At 46.5% G+C, this 9980-nt stretch overlaps 2 protein-coding genes across 4 annotated transcripts; both read right to left on the minus strand.

Moving 5' to 3' along the window:
* Positions 1–198: 198 nt before the first annotated feature.
* Positions 199–4023, minus strand: LOC136966367 (glycogen synthase kinase-3 beta-like). 2 transcript variants are annotated; one of them, XM_067260867.1, is made up of 11 exons: positions 3319–4023; positions 2960–3153; positions 2726–2809; positions 2444–2554; positions 2222–2352; positions 1953–2059; positions 1745–1842; positions 1361–1456; positions 884–1070; positions 688–780; positions 199–592 (listed from the first exon to the last, which is right to left on the minus strand). In XM_067260867.1, exons 1-11 carry the CDS (start codon positions 3428–3430, stop codon positions 540–542), a joined length of 1266 nt encoding a protein of 421 aa, XP_067116968.1. In that variant the 5' UTR covers positions 3431–4023; the 3' UTR covers positions 199–539. The 2 variants fall into 2 exon arrangements, with proteins under 2 accessions (XP_067116968.1, XP_067116967.1); XM_067260866.1 differs by having other exon boundaries at positions 884–1091.
* A 1435-nt stretch (positions 4024–5458) lies between these two features.
* Positions 5459–9330, minus strand: LOC136966091 (follistatin-related protein 1-like). 2 transcript variants are annotated; one of them, XM_067260465.1, is made up of 11 exons: positions 9285–9330; positions 9109–9162; positions 7780–7875; positions 7551–7680; positions 7423–7452; positions 7083–7213; positions 6738–6856; positions 6447–6559; positions 6185–6295; positions 5982–6073; positions 5459–5853 (listed from the first exon to the last, which is right to left on the minus strand). In XM_067260465.1, exons 1-11 carry the CDS (start codon positions 9285–9287, stop codon positions 5812–5814), a joined length of 921 nt encoding a protein of 306 aa, XP_067116566.1. In that variant the 5' UTR covers positions 9288–9330; the 3' UTR covers positions 5459–5811. The 2 variants fall into 2 exon arrangements, with proteins under 2 accessions (XP_067116566.1, XP_067116565.1); XM_067260464.1 differs by having other exon boundaries at positions 5982–6079.
* Between the last annotated feature and the right edge of the window lie 650 nt (positions 9331–9980).

The raw sequence follows: 9980 nt of genomic DNA on the forward strand, positions 1-9980 counted from the left end.
TCTGGCGTGAAACAAGCAAATAACTGACCAATCAGTACTAAGGTTTCATTTTCAACACCAACACAGCCTTGAGGAAGAGATTGACAGTGAAGGGCAGTCAGACAGACATGTATTTCAGACAGACAGCTACTCAGACTAAACTCTTGTTTATTGACCACAACTGTAACCGAGTGAACACCCTGATCTACAGAGAGGAGGTCCAGAGCATTCTTTACTTTAATAGAAATAAAAGCTTTTTTTTTTTTCTTTTTTTTTTTTACAAAATAAAATACAAATATTCAGTCACAAAAAGGCATTCAAGTAGTGTTGTAGTAGTGGTGGGTCTGCAGACAGCTGTGTTTCCATCCTACACCCAGACATGGCCCCCCCACACACACACGTGCGCGCACATGCACGCATATAATACAGGCAATGACAACAAATACATGTATATAAACACAAACACACACATATATATATATATATACACGTTTGTATACTTAATGAGAACTCTGGGAGAACGACAGACAGATGCAGAGGAGGCGGGGCTGGGGGAGGAGTCAGGTGAAGGAGGAGGCGGGGTCAGCATTGGGGTTCTGAGGGTGAATTGCATCTGGAAGACAAGAATAAACGTCATGAGACAGAGAGAAAGACCGTCGGTATGTAGGTGAGGAGAGGGTAGGAGGAGGGAGAAGGGGCAGTTCTGACCTGAGTGTCTGTTGCTAGGAGACGCGTCTCCAGGTTGACAACGGGCGTGGGCGGGGATCAGAACAGATGCAAGCATGGGCTTACTGGACAGCTCTGGTCACACACACACACACACACACACACACAGTCAGAACATGAATCTGCCTAAGATTCTGCCTACCTAACGGGTATGTGTGTGTATATGTTATTTGTTTACCCTGCATAGAGAAGTTGAACAGAGGGGGCGTGTCTCGTCCATTAGGGAGTTTGAGGTTTGGATCTCGTAGTTCATCAAAGAAGGCGTGGCCACAGGCCTCAAGCGCCGTGAGGCGGGAAGTGGGCGTGTACTCCAGCAGGCGGGAACACAGGCCAATTGCTTCCACCGGCGTCCGTGGCCGGAACACCTGAGGACCAATAACACATGGCTAACACCTGTCAATCACACCTCCAGACACCAGTTAACCAATGAGCTGCAACTACCATCTTCAGATCACATGCTGTTCAGGCCAGAGCACCCAATCACTGAGCTTAAACCCTGCATCTCCTACATGGTTGGACCACCAGAGCCACAAGAGCTTGTCAAGAGTCACTCTGACAGAGCTTGTACACTGGGTGGGGGGTGGGTCACATGACACACCACGTGACCCCCAGGAGCATCACTGGAGACCAGAAACACAGCTGTGCAGGTAGTCACCTTAGTCCAGGGATGAGCTGTGATCTGAGGGAAGCGGAACTCTGTGTAGTTGGGGTTCATCTCCCTGATCTGCTCTCTGCTGGGGGTCCCCAGAACCTGCACAAAACAATAAACAGTATATAGACTGCAAAGTAGACTACAATATAGAAACTACATGGACTACAATCTAATAACTTTCTAGATTACAAAATAGAAACTTTATAGACTTCAATAAATAGATGCAATGTAAACAATTCTATTTAGACTTACTGAATGCACACACACACACACAACATAGATGTCCGACTTACTAAACACACTCTCAAACACATACCTGAGACACAAATGAATACAAGTACTGCTGAATGCACACACAGAGAACAGTAGGACATCATGTGTGTATACCTTGATAATTTCCACCAACTGATCCACTCCACTGTCACCAGGAAATATGGGTTGCCCTAGCAACAACTCTGCTAGAACACAGCCAGCTGACCATACATCTGTAAAAAGAAACATAGAGAATGTCACACACACGCAAAACCAACATGGGTCAAACTTGATATTGTTGCTGTGCATAACTATCTGTATCGATGTGTGTGTGTGTGGTTACCTATGCTGGAGGTATAGTCGGTGGCTCCAAAGATGAGTTCCGGAGCTCGGTAGTAGCGGGAGCAGATGTAGGACACATTTGGCTCTCCACGAACAAGCTGCTTAGCACTGAACACACATACACACCTTAAGACATAAAGAAGTGTTGCATGTGCCTTTGTTTCTCGTGAGAAAGTGCCCGACTACTCACTTTTAGCCCTACCCTGCCCAACATCTGGCCCCGCCCCACTCATGCCCTGGGCCATGCCCCTTTTCCCTGGCTCCTCCTACCTGCCGAAGTCACAGAGTTTGAGAACTCCACTGTCAGGGTCCAGCAGCAGATTCTGAGGCTTGATGTCCCGGTGACAGATCCCATAGGAGTGGATATAGGCCAGGCTCCGGAACAACTGGTACATGTACAACTAAAAACACACACATGTCAGAATCCAAGCTCGTAGAGTTGCAGAGCACCAGAGTCTGGGGGTCCCCCGAGGGCGGGGCCAGGGGTCCTACCTTGATGTAGAGAGTGGGCAGCGTCTGCTTAACTCGGCTGTACTTGCGGGACTCTCTGTATACCGTCTCAGGAACATAGTCCAGAACCAGGTTAAGATACACCTCATCCTTCTGTGCATACACACACACACACACACACACACACACACACACACACAAACACACACACACAGACAGACAGACAGACAGTTATTTTAGAGAGACTGATACAGAGACCGACAGCTAGCAAAATAGGCTGAGAGGCAGACAGGTGTATAGGCTGGCAGAGACAGACAGACTGACCTTGTCTCCACTGGAGTAGAAGAAGTAGCGCAGACGGACAATATTGCAGTGGTCCAACTTCCTCATAATCTGGAGCTCCCGGTTCTTTGGTGAGAAGTGGGCAGGGGAGAGTCAGACCATGTGATGCCCATTACACACCAGACACACCCAACACACCTCAGACACACCCAACACACGCCAGACACACCCAACACACGCCAGGCACACCCAACACACGCCAGACACACCCCTTGCCTTGAACCTCTTGTCCTGCAAGACCTTCTTGATGGCCACCTGCTCTCCAGAGTCGCACAGTTTGGCCCGGTAAACAACTCCGAATGAGCCGTTCCCGATCACCTCTGTGTCGCTGTAGCTAACCTCCTGTGACTGGTCGGGACCTTGGCCGGGGGTTGCTACAACTGTCGTCACCCTGCTGCCATTCTTGTCTCCTGGGAAGACGGACCCTGACACCGTTAGGGAAGCTACCAAACTAATGGCAACATGAAAGTACATTTATTATATTAATAACAAAGCTGGGAAACACACTTAACAGGCATGATGCACTGAGCTACGGGTGCTAGCTAACTATTACCAGCTTCGGTAACGTTACTTACTGACTACTTTGACGCTGCCAACAGTCGAGGTCTGCTGTACCGTCTTGCAGCTCTCCGCGAAGGAGGTGGTCCTGGGTCGACCAGACATCTCTGGACGGCAGGCTTCAGCCATACTTGCCTCAAAACAACACTTTGTAGCTAGCTAGTAGCTTAGCTAAGTGGCCAACGGTAGCTAGCTAGCTAAATACTAGCTAGTGTGAGGGGCCTCAACAGATGTTTTTTGAAATATGTAAATCCGAAATCGTCCACTACAGTACAGCAGTATGACAAAGATCCCTTAGGTAATGTAGGCCAAGTATAGCTAGCTAGCCTAACTAGGCTTAAAGTAGTTATTTAGCAATGCCGTTGCTCTGTTTTCTACATTTGAAAAAACTAGTTTTGTGAATAAGAATACTAGTTTTCATATTCTCAAATTGAAACCATCACCAGCATTAATGACAACGAGCTAGAGAACCTAAGCACACAAGGCTACCAAGATCAAAAACATGTAGCTAGAGTAGCTCTAGCAAGCTCAGCTTAGGATGGACATATTTACTGATGATGGAACAACAAAAACGAATTCTGTCACACAGAGACACTAAAAGGACTGTCCCTGACTACCATCAGCCGATTACGTAGAAAGGTTAAAAACCAGGTGAGGAAAATAATCATTGCCGTTTTCCCTCTGAACACCTTCCCTTCTCTCACTGTTTCTGCTAGACAGCCACAACCCGGCCCAACGCCGTGCGGAGCTCCATACAGACAGGAAACACCAGATAACTGGTAGTACCAATTTCCTGTACTGTTGGCTTTGTATTGATTTCAAAATAAAAGACGTGCCGATGAGCGAAGTAACTCCAGTAACATACTGTTACATTTGTTTGCATTGTATTTATTTATTTATCATTGATGGAAATATTTGAGCAAGTTGTTATACAGGATGAAAAGAATGATGCTGGCTGTGTGTGTGTGACATCTTTGCGCTCAGGAAGAGAAACCACTGCACCCAAATATGGTTGACCGGAAGCAGAACACCCAAGGAATGTTCCTGTTTGCCTTAACATTAAGCCCTGATTAAATATGCTGATTGTTTGATCTTTTGCAGTGCATGTATGAGGAGCAGGTATCAAACTGTTGCAAAGGTGACAGACTTCCGCCTCCACATGGGGGTGGCGAAAAGTCTTGTCTCCATCCTGTAACTTGTTCAAACCATGTATAAAAGAACTGCCTATTACTGTGAAGCTTTTAGACAACTCTGTACCGACACAGACTTCCTTGCAAGAAATAAACCATTGAACTTTCCTTGAACCCGACGACTCAGTGCACTTCTTGATAAAGAAACATACCTAATATACCTAATATACCTACCTTGTTGTATTCTTAGATTGTTTAGTTCTTAGAAATAGTTAGACTTTTGTACTTTTACTTAATTTAAGATCTGTATATGTTTAGTGTTTTGCACCTCCCTGCCACAGTAAATTCTGTGTTTGTATAACATACATGGCGAATTAACCGAATTCTGATTCTGATTCTAACAATCATTTGAGTGAAATGCTTGTGTATGATTGTATAATACACACATTTCTTATTAGGGTTATTGACATGTGATCGGGGAGAAGGGTCTTAAGTCGGGGAGGTGACCAAGAACCTGATGGTCACTCTGACAGAGCTCCAGCATTTCTATGTGAAGAGAGGAGAACCTTCCAGAAGGACAACCATCTCTGCAGCACTCCACCAATCAGGCCTATATGATTGAGTGGCCAGACGGAAGCCACTCCTAAAAGGCACATGACAGCCCGGCTGGAGTTTGCCAAAAGTCACCTGAAGGAATCTCAGACCATGAGAAACAAAATTCTCTGGTCTGATGAAATAAAGATTGAACTCTTTAGCCGAACAACATTTTTATATTTTCGTTCTTAATTTTTGCTATTATATTAAAAATAAACCTTTGATAACGTGAAAATCCTTTTTCACGTTATCATGGGTTGCTGTGTGTAGAATTTTGAGGAAAAAAAAATATTGAATCCATTTTGGAATAAAGCTGTAATATAACAAAATGTGGCAAAAGTGAAGCGCTGTGAATACTTTGCGGGTGCACTGTACATCAATCCAACTCACATGGCATGTTTATAAGTAAATAAGTAATCTTTATTTTGACACAAATACACAAACAAGATGACATCATCAACAATCATCCCTGGACCACAGTTCAGACCATTCAGTAGTTGCCACAGTCTTCTGAGAAACGTGAAGGGACTATAAACTATTGTCAGTAAACTAATCCTTATCATCTCAACCCTCTTATTCAGTCCCACTAACTATGGTACAGTAAAGTAAATCTAGAACAGTATTATGTCTGACGTAACAGAAATAGACCAGAATCATAAAGCCATTGGTTGGATGACAGTCTGCAGTCACACTGGTTGGTTGGATGAGAGTCTACAGTCACTTTGGTTGGTTGGATGAGAGTCTGCAGTCATTCTGGTTGGTTGAAATTATAAAGTGGGTCTCATCTCAGATCTCATTGACGCCCACCTTCATCTTTTCTACAGTCTCCTGGGTGAAAGGAAAGGGAGCAGAGGAATCACCTTTATGTTTTTTTGTGTAGCTATATGTGTGTTTTGTGTGTGTGTGTATCTTGTGTGAGACTGTACGTGTGTGTGTGTGTGTGTGCCGATCCAGACCTGGCGCATGTTGAGCTCTGCCACCCTGCGGGTCCACTCCTCCTCGGTCATTTCCTGCTCCGCCCCCTCAGCCTCCACCACCTCTGGGCGCTCTGTTACTGAAACAGGGGACAGTGACACACCTGTGTGACTGTACATGTGAAGGGTTTGTTTGCGTACATGGTGTGTGCGTGTGTGTGTGTGTGAGGTGTGTGTGTCCTTACCGTCGCAGGTGAGAGCTGTGCAGACCCAGTTTCCACAGGCGCATACACAGCGGTTACATTCCATCTGAGTCTCTGCCCCATCCTCGTATGTCTCGTCCTCCAGGGCACACACTGCAGGAAGTGATGTCGCACGGGAAGTGATGTCACACAGCAAGTTACATTCCATAGCACATCACAGCTACATCACAGGAGGAGTGTAAGGGTGTGTGTGTGCGCTGTGTGTTTTAGGATACAGGGTGTGTGTGTGTGTGTGTTTATGTACTTCTCTCTGGGGGGTTGAAGTCAGGCTTCAGGCAGTTGAGGAACTCATCGAAACTTAGCTTCCAGTCAGCATTTTCATCTGACAACTCAATGAGAGCATCCACACATAGGCTCCTACACACACATGCGCACACAAAATAGTATATTTATAACATAGAATCAACATGCCAAGATTACCCAATGCCCAGCCAACATTAGCTGGAGTGTATGTATGTGTGCATGTTTACACTCTTCCCATGTGTGAGTTTGTGCTTGCTTGTGTGTGTGTGTGTGTGTGTGTGTCTGAGCAGACCTGAGCAGGCGATTGTTGTCCTGGCTGGCGTAGGCGGTGATGTTGATGGCTGTCTCGTTGTGTTGGAGGAACTTAAGGAGTTCAGATGAGTCCATCTGGGAATCTCCATCATCGTACTCCTGAGAAACACACACATCCTCATGTTATGATTACGCTCACCGCTAAAACTGTGTTTATGCTCGTGTGTGTTGGGTGGTAAGCCCTGGTTAAGATACGAGTCGCTTACAAAACGCCACACAGTGCAGTCTGTTAAACAAACATACATTCATACAACAAACACACATAACTGAACCCTATCCTACAACATGAGATATTGTCATCACACCGACAGGAAGTCCCTCCCACCTTGAAGTATTTCTCCAGGATGTGAGAGAAGTTGCTTCCTATTGAGGACCAGCCATCGGGCTCCACCTCCCCTTCAAGCCAGCCAATCACTCTTCTCCGTAGCTCATTCCTGTCTGCTACATAGCACACAACTACACACACACAGATCCACAGATGTTGGTATTTGGTGGGGTTTGGGCCACAGTAACTGTAGGGTTAGCGTTCTTGGTTATGGTCTGGGGTATGGGTGAGTAAGGGGTTCTGAGTCATTTGAGGTTCTAGGGGGTTTGGGGTTCTGGGTGGATTGAAGGTTGAGGGCTTAGATGGTGCGGGTTCTGTGGCGGCAGGCATCTGCACTTACTTGGGCTGGCTGCAAGTTTGTTGGACATCTCTGAAACAATAAACACACCCAGCAAGTGAGTCTTTCTGCAACATCACCCTCACACACACCCACACACGTACACACATACACACACACCCTTGTCCTACCTTGGCAGTGTCCATCCTGCTCTACGTGCAGCTTGGTCCCGGTGAGGCAGGCGTCCCGGTGCAGCTCACAGTGGTTCTGGTAAGTCTTCCCGTTACTGGCACACACCGGATGCTTGTGGGCCTTACAGTACTGCACACACACACACACACACACACAAAACCCGCTTGTGTCGTTTGTGTGTGCATTCGTGTGTTTGTCTATGTGTGTGTGTGTGCGTTAGAGACTCACGTTGATGCACATGCAAGCAGGTTCTCCTCTCTCCGTCATGGCGCACTCTCTCCCCGCTCCACAAAACACATTGGCACACGCTGCGGGCTTTCCCTCCTACAAACACACACACACACAGAACATGGGTCTGAGAGAAGATCATGGCAGATGCTGTGATGAATGAGGTGGTTAGGACCTCTCTCATCCTCGCCGGTCCTTCAGACCTGCTGGTCCAGGCTGGTCAGTCTAACCTGGGTGTGTGTGTGTGTGTGGGGGGGGGGGTGGGGGGGTGGGGGTGCGTGGCTCAGAGCTCCATCACAACCTCCACATGGCCTGCAGCCGTGCTCACACACACACACACGGCAGATGGACCCTGAGCAGCCAGCTGACCTTTGACTTTTTCATTCAGAGGCCCTCGCACGCACCCAGGAACTTTACCATAACAATAGCCCCGCGCATGCCCTCACAAAGGCCTTACAAAGATTATTCTATCCGTCGGTTCGGTCCGTCTGTCTGTCAATGGGTTAGTCTGTCTTTCTGTTGCCTGTTTGTCTGTCCGTCTGTTTGCTTTTTCTTGTCTGTCTATCTGTCTGTCTATTTGTATCTCTGCCTGTTTTTTTGTCTCAAGGTAACAACCTTGGACACTGTAAGCAGTTTCACCTGACTGGAGTCTGTAACTAGTTATTGCAACACACTGTTGTTACTACTGTTGTAATAAACACTGACACATATCCACACACACAGTGTTCCACTGTACTGGCGTTGTCATTATTTTCTCCCGGTGCAGATATGAATAACAACTCTTGAAACAAGAAAATATAAACACACAAACACACACCCATTTGCTAAATGTGTTTTCAAGCAAGACTGTCTTAGTGGATGGTGTAAGAAAAAACATTGGCGTGTGCACAGCAGAGAATGAGAAAAAATACCCTTTTCATCATGCTCTCCTTTTCTCACTATTATCTTTTTATCATATGTAGGCTACCGGTACTTTGATGTTGAGAGTGCTAAACACCCACTCGCTTAGGCTACACAAACATGCTCATCCTCACACACAACTTCACCCTTATCTCGGTCAACTCACCTCACACTTACGACCTGTAATTACACGCCAGGTGTTTTGCCTCTAAAGAGAACACACTCACACGCACCTGAAGCAACACACAAACACCACTGTAATGACACTGATGCGCTGAATCTGATGCTGAAGAGCTGGAGTCAACCCGGAAAAAAAATCCTCTGACTTTAATCTGTGAGAAATAGTTTTGCCCTTTTAATCCTTACAACCACTTGTCACCAGGTAAATATTCTATTTTACTAAGAAACATAAAAATCGAGAATATTTACCACCGCCAGCCAGGGGATTGCCGCTCCAAGAATCAGGAGAACAACTTGATACAACTGCGGAACACAACGGACTGCGTTAATACAAAATCAACAGGACTAAACGAGAACTTAATTAAACTAAAAGAACAACCGAACAAGTGACGAATATGTAACATTTAACGACCTATTTAACGTACCATTTTAGCAAGTCATTCAATGTGCAGCGATGGAGTTTGAAGCAGGACAAAGCAGCAGTTTGGTGCGTCTCGGAGGAGCAGCTGGAGGAGAACAGCTGTTCGCGGAATTCACCCTCCGCCCCTGTCCCCCAGCGGTGACGTAGCCACGAGCGAGACAATGAAGTCAACCATTTGGGACAAGGAGCTATGGGTCCAGTCAGTGCTACTGTAACCAGCTAGACCAGGGAGGCACAAACACATCTGACCAATATGGTGGATGAAGACAAAATTGGAAAGAGAGGAGAATGTGTGTGTGTGTCTCTGTGTGTGTTTACCTTGGTCCAACGTGTCCCCCTCGGGACATAAATATTTAGGCGGCCTGAAGGAATGTCTGGGAGCTTGGTTGGTGAGGAACACTGATGTTGTTGGTTCTACCTTCACAAACATCCTGCAGACTCTCTCTCTCTCTCTCTCTCTCACACACACACACACACACACTCTCAGGCCGTCAGGGTGGAGTAAACTTCAGTCTTAGGTCCACCGGAGGACCATTGTTGCACAGTCTAGGGCAGATCTCCATTCTTTCAGGAAGTTGGGCTAACACTTCCTGTGTGCTTGTGCTGCTTTGACCAAGTGTGTGTGTGTGTGTGTGGAGGGGGCAGAAATAGGGAGCTGAGAGAGTAAGTTAGAGAGATATATGGTGACCTCTTGTTTCTG

The sequence above is a fragment of the Osmerus mordax genome, chromosome 22 (assembly GCF_038355195.1).
Source record: "Osmerus mordax isolate fOsmMor3 chromosome 22, fOsmMor3.pri, whole genome shotgun sequence".
Taxonomy (NCBI): Eukaryota; Metazoa; Chordata; class Actinopteri; order Osmeriformes; family Osmeridae; genus Osmerus; species Osmerus mordax.

Excerpts from the sequence above, each read along its gene's own strand:
- LOC136966367 (XM_067260866.1), bottom strand. The coding sequence starts at position 3,430 with ATGGCTGAAGCCTGCCGTCCAGAGATGTCTGGTCGACCCAGGACCACC. Across the intron at positions 1,092-1,360 it reads CAGCTCATCCCTGGACTAAG|CCATGTGTTATTGGTCCTCA; the intron begins GTGACTACCTGC and ends GACAGGTGTTAG. Across the intron at positions 593-687 it reads TCCTAGCAACAGACACTCAG|ATGCAATTCACCCTCAGAAC; the intron begins GTCAGAACTGCC and ends CTTGTCTTCCAG.
- LOC136966091 (XM_067260464.1), bottom strand. Across the intron at positions 7,681-7,779 it reads CTGCTTGCATGTGCATCAAC|TACTGTAAGGCCCACAAGCA; the intron begins GTGAGTCTCTAA and ends GTGTGTGTGCAG. Across the intron at positions 6,560-6,737 it reads GACAACAATCGCCTGCTCAG|GAGCCTATGTGTGGATGCTC; the intron begins GTCTGCTCAGAC and ends ATGTGTGTGTAG.